Source organism: Anarrhichthys ocellatus, unplaced genomic scaffold (assembly GCF_004355925.1).
Source record: "Anarrhichthys ocellatus isolate YVR2014 unplaced genomic scaffold, GSC_Weel_1.0 scaffold19, whole genome shotgun sequence".
Classification (NCBI taxonomy): Eukaryota; Metazoa; Chordata; class Actinopteri; order Perciformes; family Anarhichadidae; genus Anarrhichthys; species Anarrhichthys ocellatus.
Genome location: NW_022280049.1, coordinates 6,439,918 through 6,452,862, shown reverse-complemented (window position 1 = coordinate 6,452,862; position 12,945 = coordinate 6,439,918). Strand labels below are relative to the sequence as shown.

The 12,945-nt window shown below is 42.9% G+C and overlaps 1 protein-coding gene across 4 annotated transcripts in view; it reads right to left on the bottom strand.

Annotated features, from left to right (window-relative positions):
* Positions 1 to 12,945, bottom strand: part of nrg2b (neuregulin 2b) — a 66,016-nt gene that overhangs the window by 38,095 nt on the left and 14,976 nt on the right. For all 4 annotated transcript variants that reach the window (XM_031857648.1, XM_031857651.1, XM_031857649.1 and 1 more), the window contains exons 2-3: positions 1,251 to 1,413; positions 631 to 749 (exon numbers count right to left, since the gene is read on the bottom strand). In XM_031857648.1, the coding sequence (XP_031713508.1) occupies positions 631 to 749; positions 1,251 to 1,413 (282 nt within the window). The remainder of the gene's footprint in view (positions 1 to 630; positions 750 to 1,250; positions 1,414 to 12,945) is intronic.

Sequence of the window (12,945 nt, the reverse complement as noted above, 5' to 3'; positions counted from 1 at the left end):
CCCCCCCAACACACTTCTGTCTTCTTCTTTTCGAACGTGACACTTTCGGATAAATGTACAAGTTATCCGTTATTCTGTTTTCCCTCACTTCTGTTTCATGACTGTTTTAATCTCCCTATTTACACAGCATATAAAATAATCTGACACAAGAGCTGGACAACAATGATACACCGAGACTACACTGACAGGTCTTGACAGACGCTATACGATGAAACACGTAACACACTCTGACCGCAGTCGTTGAATTAACTTTGATCAGATTCCTGCATCCTTGATATTAATAGATTCTATAATAAACACAAGTAATTCTATTCTCTTCTAAAGCTTTTAAGAAAATCTTTGTGGAAAGGCGAAGTTGCTGACTGTTAACAGAATAATAGCTCTCATATTCTTGTTAAACTACAGGCCATTACAAGAGCAGATATACCCACAGTATTATTTTTAGTTCTCAGAAAGACGGATGAAAGGAACTCACTATGAAACAAATATATTGAGGAACGGAGGCTTGAAGAACAAAGCATACAAGAAGGACATTTGCATTGGTGTATGATAGTTAAAAGTTAACCTAATTGATCAGATTGTGTAGACAGACAGACAGACAGACATAGAGACTGATGCGTCGTTGCTCACAGATCTGCACGCTGATTAAACTCGTGACGTTTTCTTGTCCGAGTGAGTTTTCAGCCACACAGGTGTAGTTGCCAGAGTCTTCCACACGGACACGACTGATCTGCACCTTTGAGTTTTTTCTTCAGTGAAGAGGAACGAGGGGCAGAGGAGGGAAAGAGAGAGCGATACAGAGCAGACAAACAGAGAGTGTCGGTTATTGTTGCTTCCGAAAAGCAGCAGAGTCATCGTTGACTGAATGAGAAATTGAATTCTAGTGTCCAGCCCAGAGAAGCAATAAAGGACTCATAACTATACAAATGTTCGTTGCGACTGGCCATGAAGGCAAATGGACAATTACTAAGTTCAAACCAGAAACAGGTTTCACTTAATCGTTACAGGAACTGATTACAACAAAAGAATGAAACAGAAAAAGAAGTGAGTAAAAGTCCAACTTTCTACACAGTTTGGATGCAGTGTGAAGTTGCACAGGGTCACCAAAACAGAGCTGCACGCCAGCAGCCATCGCAGTATGTACAGCATGTGTTTGAGGAAGCGGTCATCTGTCTGGATTTTGGGCATTTTCAAACCACTTGGTGTGAATATTGTGTGTAGAGTGTGAATGATATAGCTGGCAGACTCACTTGTTGGTCTTTATTTTTAGGTCTCTGCCTTTCTGAAGCTCGTGTCCATCTTTGTACCAGCGGAAGGAAGGGCTGGGATTCACCGACGCCTCGCATTTCAAGTTTAGCTTGTCCCCTTCCACCAGAGACTGGCCTCGCATCAGCCGAAGCTTAGGAGCAGAGGCTGGACAGAGAGAGAGATTAAGAGAGAGCGAGAGAGAGAGAGAGAGAGGAATGGAGCGGAGAAAGAAAATTAAAGCTTGCATTATTGAAATTAACTTCGGACATTCAATTAATCTATTCATTTCATTGTGCGAGTGTGCGCGGATTTGTGTGTGAGTGTGACTTTTTGTGTGTGTGTGTGTGTGTGTGAGGCTGATGTGGAAATCTGTTAGTGAGGGTTCAGATGTCGGGATCAAAACACGAGACAAAAGGTCAGAGTTCACAGGAGAGATGGCTGAAGAATAGAGGAAAATCAATGACACAACACACACACACACACACACAAAGGAAAAGCACTTTGTTACAGTTTGAATCCTAAAAAGTATAGACAAAGTGAAAGCTTATAGAGAAAAAAAATCTTCCCTCAGAAACTCTGCAGTGGATTTTCACTATTGAGCAATATAGGCTTGTACGTGTGTGTGTGTGTGCGTGCGTGCGTGCATGTGCTTCATCAGTCTCCAGAGAGTTCCACTCTCTCTCTCTTCTTTCCTTAAAAACTACAACAGACTGCATCACTGACACCAGCACTGGCAGCACAAGCACACAGAAGCTAAAGCAAAGAGACAAGTCAGCACCATATAGTACCATTTATATACACACACACACACACACACACACACACACACAGACAGAGCCAAGGAAGCACCCGGTATATTTTCCAGACGTGTGTGCACAAACGTGGGCCTAACACACACACTGCTCAACAACTGTTGTACAGAGCCACAGCTCCTCACAGCTCTGCTGCATCCTTCCATTTACTCCTCACATACACTAAGTAGACGCTGCATGTGGAGACAGACAGATCAGACACTGTAGGTCTATGTGTCTGTGTAAGTCTCGTAAATCTTGTACATTTGAAACAACATACCGAACATTACATGCTGCAGATCCTGAGAAAGAGTGCTATTTATGTCGTCTGATGTCTATTGGATAGTTTTGACAGGAAACTTTGGTTATACATCCATGATTGTTCCGCACAACGTGATAGGGTGATGCCTTTATTCGCAGTGCGGAAGCTCTGGAAAAATCCCATATGTCCGTTGGGCCACTAACCTGGGTCTAGACCTCTGAATTACAGCCCATATCTACTACATAACTATAACTATGAATTTGTTTCAGTGATTGAAATAGGTGTGGTGTTGTGGTCATTGATGGCTGTTTTGCTGGTGGGGAACACAAACAACCAATCAGACCTTGACGGATGGAATTTATTCCTGTTCGAGAGCCAGAAAAGTGGCGACAGTAAAATGTGTACAAATGAGATATAGGAGCAACCAAACGGGTTGCTGTAAGTCCACTTTTAAAAGAGACAACTCTCGTTGGCATTTGGTTTTAATCAGCTTAATAAACAAAATAAAACATTAAATGAACTGCTCTTTGCACTACAAAGCATGATTGATTCCTAGCAACCACTCTCTATGTCGACAGGCCAGACACGTCAGTCACTACTGTTAGAAAAGTACGAGCCCCTTACTGAAAACAAAGCAGATAAAATGAACACAATATCAGACTGAATCATGAGACGAAAACAAAATGGCAGTACTGTCCGTTCACCAGGTGATACAACGCCCCAGCTTCAGTTAGAGGCAATCTGACATTCTTTATTTTTCTTACTGTCAACAAATTCAATGGAAAGTCCAAGACCGACAAGTATTGCACCCAAAGCTTGATATGTCTGATATTAATCCACCACTAAAGATAGTCCTCACCAAATAAGTTTTGACTCGTTTGTGCAAAACAGAACAGCGCCCAGCTATTCAAATCACTGATCCTTTCAAAACAATGTAGCCATATAACCCGCTTTTACACACGGACTATCGCATTGCTGGTTCTGTTTTTTCACGGCATTATTTTTCCACAGTAAGAAAATATACATCAATGGCAGCATTATCCTTAAATTACCCAAGTGGGAAGTGAATGGGAGGAAAGAAAACACAAACTCAGAATGGAAGTAAAAAAGAGAACCTCGAAGTACCATCCAAACAGCTTACAGTTATGTAAGTAGGATTTAAGTAGGATTTCTAGACTCACAACAGAACAAGCAGCACATCTTTAAATCCAGTTCTCACATTTTGTGAGATTTAGTCTTGTCACAGACTCGACACACACTCTTGATGTATAATTCCACGTCACACCAAAGTAAATCATCTCAACATCCCCAGATGCTCTCTCTCTCTCTCTGCCTATCTCTCTCTCTCTCTCTCTCTCTCTGCCTATCTCTCTCTCTCTGTCTCTCTCTCTCTCTCTCTCTCTCTCTCTCTCTCTCTCTCTCTCTCTGTGGCTCCTGGCTTGTATTGAGTTATGCTGAAGAATAACTGTCACTGTCATCGTATATTTTTTGGCATAATAATTCTGCTATTTATATCTTCAAGATCCACAGTCGAATCTTGACTTGACTCAACAAGACTTGGTCTTGGCTCACGCTGCTGTTGACTGATGAAACCAAACAAAGAAAAGCGTGACAGATGAGACGCAGCAGGCGGCTGTTTGCTGTGAAAAAGCTCTGATAAAGCCCCTGCAGCGCATACCTAACAGCAAACAGTAGTAGAGCGTAGCAGAACGTGGAGCATTGCTTTGTCAGGGGTTGGTGGAGACAAAAGAAGAGCCAAAAGGAGAGTAAATATTGGACATGCTCGCCATAACGGCCCACTTTAAATTTGAATGTTGACGATTCAACATTGAAACCCACTTTACGCAGTGATTGACTTCCGATGTGGTCGGACATCCCGCCATGAGAACTTATTTTTAGGAGACACACATACAAACTTCCTACTCCTTTAAATCAATATGATAGTCCGGGCTGAGCCTTTTCTACGCCTTACAGTGCTCGCTAGAAGTCATTACAGGAAACATTGTGTGTTTCACTCCCATTTTAAACAGGGATGAGTTACCAGGAACCTTTGTTGTTATTGCAAAAACGCATCAAGTCCGACCTCACCGGTTAAACTTTCTTTACTCTTGTCAAGACAAACCGTTTTTTCATGAGAAAATGAGCAGCCTCCTTGCTGATTTCGTCCAACATTTTGCTATGGATATTTTTGCAGGAGACAATGAGGGAATCATGGGTATTGTGATCTAATAACAAGGTACCATATGTGGAAAAGAGATGAGGTTTCATTGTGGGAGGGGCGACTTTAGGCCAATTCCAGCAGAACAGATTAGAAATTTAGGCTCACGATGACAAAACCCCTCTGAGAGTAATAATCGTTGTTTGTATTGCACTTTTCAAAAGCAAGTTACAAAGTGCTTCACAGTCAGTAAATGCATTAGAAATAATCAACAGTAAATTAACTATAAATGCCAGCAAACAAAAGAAAGAAACAATAGCAAGGGGACACATATAATAATAGCTTTCCTTTCAGAAAACACTTCAATAACATGAGAAAAAAACCAATGATTTCAGTATGAATGAGTCCAGGTGTTGCACTACACAAACTACAGTCAACATGTTCATTTCACTACGGCAGGGCAGCACACGATACATGAAGCACAACCGATGTTAAAAACCAGACAGAATAGTTGTGGCTTCTCCCAAACCAGTGAGTTCATCTAAAAATATGTGTGGGAGAAAGGAGTGAGGTGTTAAAATGAAATTTAGGACTCCACAGATTGGAATATTTTTTCTAAAGCTTGGCAAAACACACACACACACACACATGAGTAGGAGGTTAGGACACACAGGAGGAGAAGGAGAGGACAGACAGTTTGTCCATACGTCCAATGTTAAATAACAGCCAATCCTTCTGTCGATCTACTAATCAATCCCTGCAAACTACTTCAAGTGGTCAACTCAATCACATTTGCAGCACACAGCTTGTCTCTCTCAGTGCTGTTCCCAGTGTGTGGCCAGAGCTCTGCTAGATGCCCACTTTCAAGGACTAAACGTGTTCAATATTAGTCTGTGTTCCTCAGAACATTCTGTGTGTTGATACTCGCAGGATTCCTACATTTCTCAGAGTTCCTTCAGACAAGTCCCAAACAAATGGCCAAACACGTTGTACTGTGCTGCTGATACATGGAAGAAGGGAAAGACATTTTCCATTTAAGGAAAAAGCAAGAGACATTCGTTAAGGTTATGTCTTTATTTTATATTCATTCTTGTATGATTGTCCAGGACAGGACGTGTTAGTGCTGTGCAATCAATCAAATTTCAATTACGATTTTGGCTTCCAGCAATTATGATAAGTAGATAATTGACATAAAACGATTATTGTGCCTCACTATGTTTTGCAATGATGCTCTAGTTTTGCTTTACGTTTTCGCCCCCGCTTGGCGGGTCAGGGACGGTCGCTCTGTCTGGGAGGATCCCCTCATGGGAACTCTCCCCAGAGCTGGCTGACCCTCGCTGGGCGTATTTCCTCCGTGGTGGTGCACGGCGACCGGATCTAGGTCATCTTGAGAAGGCCCCTGGTGAAGGTGGCCCCTCGGCGCTCAGTGCTGTGCCCTCTCTCCCTTGCTACGGAAAATAAATGTCAACGAAGGCGGACTGGTGACAACCGACCTTGGATCACGGACCCCCGTCTCGTTTACCGTGCTTTGTGGGTGTGATGTCATCATATCTATACAACCAATGTGTTTGTGACTAAATTGTTTCCATCAACAAGACATTCTTCATAGATCTCTTGATCCACCCACTATGAATTCTCTAAGTCCATCATGGTTAGTCTAGAGAGGAAACCTGACGTTTACTGTTTATGTTTTAGGTAGCTAAAAATATCTCCTGCTCCAGTATTAAACTCTATTGTATTACCAGGAGTACATGCACACTGGAATCATGGCTCCCTTTAATTGTATTAGTGACATTATGACCAACAGGTCTTCCTCTGGCAAATACCAACAGGAAGGAAATGAGGGATATAGCAAAATGAGCAGTGACATCATAATCATCTTATGAAATTAAACTCTACTTACCTGACGTGGATACCCTGACATGTTGCCTGTACCCTACATTTCAACATTAAGCTAATTAGATCAACCAAAGTGGGTTTGAAGGGATTTCTTCTTTAAACTAATTAGGTCTTGATATAAGAGTTGAAATATATACTTTTTCTTAGAATAAAATTAGGGCAGCAACTAATGTTTATTTTCTTTGTTGATTAATAATCTGTCTATCGTTTTCTCGATTAATGGATTAGCTGTTCGGTCTATAAAATGTCCTCAAACGTCTTGTTTTGTTCTCAGATATTCAGTTTACTGTCATAGAAGCTGTCAACTAATCAATTAATCGTTGCAGCTGTAAAACACTTTGCCAGTTGGAAGTGATGATCCAATTTGTCTCCGACGCAAAATCACTTTCTAAAAAAAAAACTTGCAGAATAATACAAATCATTTTGGAAACGAGATAATTAGCATTAGAATACATGAACTTAGTTTACCCCACTGGCACATACTTTAGAATTGTTTAAAAAAAATGAACACTTCTAAACTATATTTGCAAGATGGATATTACCGCCGCAGCTCCACTTAACAACCATCCAGATGAGACTCATCGTCGAGTGAGTCAGTGTGAGGTGAGACTGTCAGGCTTGTATGCAGGCAAGTGTGGAAATGAGTGGTGAAAGTCAGCCTGAAGCAGCTGTGAGTGGTGAGCCCGGTTACCAATGAGCGCATCCCTCCCTGGGACGCTGTCCTCGGGCAACGTGGAAGTTTTGTCGACCTGGGAAAAACCCGAAGGAAATTACCCTTCACGGATGGGACGTCCACATTTCATGGGTGTGACGGTGTCGGATTGATTGAATCGCTACAAATTCCCACTCCAATTTGAGCTCAGCTGACATCACGCCTCAAGTCACTTTAGGTATTAAAACATCCTTATGAATTTGTCCTTTCCAAATAAGTAAACAATTGAAATTAATCTCGGCAATACTGCATGTTCCTGCATGTGCATGTGTCTGTATTGTATAGTTATTTTAAGCAGACATCAAAATGACTTCATGGCATTAAAGACCAAATGAGCAGTGGAGTATAGGAAGCAGGGCTGGGCGGTAATTCAATATGATAATTTATCGTCTTTCAATGGAATCATATTGTGATGAAACCATACAACGAGATATCGTGATATACTATTACGTCGTCTAATGACAAGCACATGCTAACTCAAATTTCTCCAAAAATCAGATTAATTTGCACCAAATTTCTTAATTAAATGATAAAAATACTCAGTATTTAATTCACACAAGAGGATACACAACCATGTGGTTATTTCATATCATCTATTCATTTAATTAATTACCAAAAAACATCCTATATTGAGATATACGTATATATGTTTTTTGAGATACGAAATTACCTTTATCGTGATAGAAGATTTTTTCCGTAATAAACAACAACTAAACAACAATTTTCTTTAACTAATCCAATGGCACTTCAATGTGTGTTCTACTATTATTCTATTTGTATACAATGTACTCAGAGATGGGCAAAAATACTTCAAAATGTATTTTGATACAAAATACAAAATACCCCTCAAATAAATGTATCAAAATAAAATACAAAATACTGGTGCCAGAAAATGTAACAAAATACAATACATGTATTTAAAATATAGGAAATATTTTTTTCTGGATTTTCCATTTTCTCACAATTTGGTATAGCAGAGCATTCAGGTTTGGGCTATATCATGTACACAAAGCTCTAGTGAACCCCACAAAAAGGAAGAACAGTCACAGAATGTCAGTGTCAGATGGTCCTTCTTGAACATCATCTTGCTGTGACATGTTGTCCACCTGGCCAACTGTAGAACGTATGAAATAATAAAACTAAGAATACTTTCATAATATGCCTTTTAAATAAAATAAATTGGATATTTAATGGTTGCTGACTTATTGCCGAGAATGCAGACACAGCTCCTACTGCAGTCGTACAGAGACCGGATCGCCCGTTGTAATGTGTCCGGCATCCCATACTCCCGCAGCACCCCCCACAAGAACCCCCGAGGGACCAGGTCGAAAGCCTTCTCCAACTCCACAAAGCACATGTAAACTGGTTGGGCAAACTCCCAGAACCCCTCCAGTAGTCTTGCGAGGGTAAAGAGCTGGTCCACTGTTCCACGGCCGGGACGGAATCCGCATTGCTCCTCTGGAATCTAAGGTTCGACAAACGGTTGGAGCCTCCTTTCCAGCACCCTGGCATAAGCCTTCCCCGGGAGGCTGATTAGTGTGATACCCCGGTAATTTGAGCACACTCTCCGGTCCCCCTTTTTGAAGATGGGAACCACCACCCCGGTCTGCCAGTCCATGGGCACTGATCCCGACCCCCATGCGACATTGAAGAGGCGTGTCAGCCAGGACAGCCCAACCATGTCCAGTGCTTTCAGCATCTCAGGGCGGGTCTCATCCACCCCCGGCGCCTTGCCACCAAGGAGCTTTTTAACTACCTCAGCGGCCTCTGCCAGGGATATGGGTGAGCCTCCCCCTAGGTCTTCAGGCACTGCCTCCTCTGCAGAGGACTTGTTGGTCAGGTTTAGGAGTTCCTCAAAGTGCTCTTTCCACCGCCCGACGATGTCCCCCGTCCGGGTCAGCAGTTCCCCCCCCCTGCTGAGAACAGCCTGGGGTAAGTCCTGCTTTCCCTTCCTGAGCCGTCGGATGGTTTGCCAGAACCTCCTTGAGGCCAACCGAAAGTCCTTCTCCATGGCCTCCCCGAACTCCTCCCATGCCCGAGTTTTAGCATTCGCGACCACCGCAGCTGCAGCCCTTCTGGCCTGCCGGTACCTGTCAGCTGCTGTTTGTAGATGATGTGCTCCTGTTAGCCTCCTCGGATTGTGACCTCCAGCATTCACTGGGGCGGTTTTCAGTCGAGTGTGAAGCGGCGGGGATGAGAGTTAGCACCTCCAAATCTGAGGCCATGGAGCTCTGCCGGAAACCGGTGGATTGCTCCCTCCAGGTGGGGACGGAGTGCCTACCTCAAGCGAAGGAGTTCAAGTATCTCGGGGTCTTGTTCACAAGTGAGGGTAAGATGGAGCGGGAGATCGACAGACGGATCGGTGCGGCTGCAGCGGTAAAGCAGGCGCTGCACCGGACCGTCTTGGTGAAGAGGGAGCTGAGCCGGAAGGCAAAGCTCTCAATTTACCAGTCGGTCTACGTTCCTACCCTCACCTATGGTCACGAACTCTGGGTCGTGACCGAAAGGACAAGGTCGCGGCTACAAGCGGCCGAAATGAGCTTCCTCCGTAGGGTGGCCGGGCTCAGCCTTAGAGATAGGGTAAGGAGCTCGGTCATCAGGAGGGAGCTTGGAGTCGAGCCGCTACTCCTTCGCATCGAAAGGAGTCAGCTGAGGTGGTTCGGGCATCTAATTAGGATGCCTCCTGGACGCCTCCCACTGGAGGTTTTCCAGGCACGTCCAACTGGGAAGAGACCCCGGGGAAGACCCAGAACACGCTGGAGGGATTACATCTCCCAGCTGGCCTGGGAACGCCTCGGGATCCCCCAGAATGAGCTGTAACATGTTACCGGTGAGAGGGAAGTCTGGGTCAGCCTGCTTGGCCTGCTGCCACCACGACCCGACCCCGGATAAGCGGAGGAAAATGGATGGATGGATGGATATTTAATGTTTTTTAGTTTTTTTTAACAAATGGACATCTACTGACATAGCCTGGCTAACTGTGAACTATATTATCTGCCAGTAATTGATATGGCATTATGACATTCACATTGAGAAGATACAGCATAACTTGTAATACAGTGCAAGATTAGATGGTCAGACGTCTCTTGATAAGGTTATCATGAACATACAAGCTCCCAATCTCCCTCTTCCTATATAGCCAGCTACTCGACTGATAAGTTAACTTGCTAAACACTGGCTATGCACTAGCCTAGACAGCATGCTAGCATCATTAGCATGTTAGCATCGATCGCTAGCTTGATATAATAACCATCACCATGTGTATACAATAGGCTATGTAGCCAGACCCAGACATCAATTATACATCAAGCTAGTTAACATCTGTCACACTCAGATAAAATATTTACCTTGACAGACAATTCGTTGAACTTGAAGATCTGAGGACTGAACTCGTGAACAGTTTTTTGATTCGTGGAGAAAGTATTTCGAGTATTTTAAATACAAAATTACTCCACTCTAAAGTATTTTGTTACAAATTACGTTTGATTTTTATCGGCCCTATCAAATACAAATTCCAAAATACCCAAAAGTAATTGAAATACGTATTTCAAATACAAGTAATAGAAATACTGCCCATCTCTGAATGTACTCCAATGCCCAACTGCATTAAACTTACTGTGAAGAACTTCTAACTGGTTCTGAAACCGATGCGTCTATATGCTGTTAGGAAACCAGAGGTTTTGTAAATGGACCCTGGTAATTGGAAAACACTACCATACCGGCAAAATCAACACAAAATGAAAGTTCCTTGTGGTAGCTTTAATTTCAAAGTGAGTCCTTCTTAACGGCTGGATCTTACATTTACTCATATGTTTAAAAAGCTGTAAAACATATAAACAACGTTGCTGCACACTCTACTGTTGCTGCCCACGATGTTCCAAAACCAGATCACAAATGCTGAGGAGGAGGAATTCACTGTGAAGGGTTCTCCATTAAGTCTTAAAAACCACTCTCTCTATGCCAGAAACACATTAGCACCTATAGGGTGCATTAGGATGTTGGACAGATGATGTTTTAAATAAGTAATCTAATTGATATTTCCATCTTGCCTCATTGCTTAGACCTTCATTTTCTCTGCATTAATTAAAAACACATGTAAGACAGCACTAGGATCCCGCTACAGGGAAAAAAGGTGACTCTGAGTGTGGATAGAACACTACATCTTTAACACATGAGACTCTTCTACTCTCATAACTAAAGTCCCTATTTAAAAATGTTAGGGATTCATAGGGTAGACTTATCATTTGTGAGACATCAGCAGCCAGCAACTTCAACACAAATACATTAGAGTGAGCTCAGCCCACTAATAGACTGCCAAAACTCCATATTGCACGAGACTGCTCCAATAATGGCGTTTTATGTTACTATCTGATGTCGACCTTTGAATTGTTGTAAAATCCATCCTCTTTATTACTTACCTGTACAATTATTAGTAAATAGACTGGAGAACATCCAAGTGGGCTTATAAATCCCGTGGGCCCCTTCAAAACCTCGCAAAAATGCTTAATTTTGGCGGCACTGCTGGCTAACAAGCACATAAAAGATACTGAGGATGAAAACACAAATTAAATTCACTTAATTTGGAAATGTTGTGTTTGAGGTTGAGGTTTAGTTTGATAAGGAAACATTCGTACTACTTCAGACATAAAAAAAAAACAAAAAACAAAGCCTGCACAACAATTTATGTTATGCATAAAAAGAGAGAGAGAGAGAGACTGTGAAATACATGTGCACCAACACAATTAGAGTGGATTCACACATCCCACACACCACAGGCACCAAGCAAGCCATAACAAGTCTAATTCTGCAGCTGTAATTTACACACAGATTTTCCACAGCACTGTGAATGTGCATGAATGTGTGTATGCGCATGAGAACATGTGTGACGCACAGATGTGCTCGTGAGCATTATATTGTCTGCACCGATGGATATACGTGTGATCGTCTGTGTGTGTAAACGTGTATTGAATGTGTGTGTGGGTGTGTGTGTGTGTGTGTGTGTGTGTGTGTGTGTGTGTGTGTGTGTGTGTGTTCACTGTAAGTTGCTGATCCAAGCCTTCTGTATCACTGAATGATGAGAGAAGTCCTCAGTGAGAGCACAGAGGGGTGGGGGTGTGGTAGGGGAGCCACAAATGGACAGCGTTGTCTAGCCAATAGCCTGTGACCGGCTTGCTCCCCTAGCCAATCACATGTGACCAGCGCTCCCATCAGCCGTCCATCAAGAGGTCCTTCTTTTCAAGGTCAGCTGATGCTGCCTCCCTCTCTCTCTCTCTCTCTCTCTCTCTCTCTCTCTGTCCAGCAAAGCAGGCATCAACAAAATTTATCAGATTTCTTAAGCATGATCCAATAACAGAGAGTCATACGACAGCTAAACCAATTAGGTGTGTTCGAAGACAGGTATGGCACCCTCAGAAGGCGTGGTCAATGGGCTGAACGTGCATGTGAGTCAGCTGACAGACTCGTGAGAAAGTCTGAGAAGAAGTACATTCATAAAATGTAAGAGCAACCCGATGTGTGTCCTAACGGCGGGATCTGCATATTACGTTTGTTGTATGTGTCGACTGTGTTTGTGTGTTCATGTATAAAAGAGAGAAGCTCCTTCTATCTCATTCTCCGATCAGTGTGATTTATGCAGCGCACAGCTGTCACCATGGAAACCAGGGAGGGAGCAGGAGATAGAGAGTGAGAGAGAGAGAGAGGGGGAGAGAGAAAGAGAGAGAGAGAGGGAGGGAGAGGATGTAAAGCAGAAAGAAAGGGAAAAAAAGATTGAGAAAGAGTAGGAGTGAGCATGAGAGATAGTGTGTGTGTGTGTGTGTGTGTGTGTGTGTGTGTGTGTGTGTGTGTGTGTGTGTGTGTGTGTGTGTGTGTGTGTGTG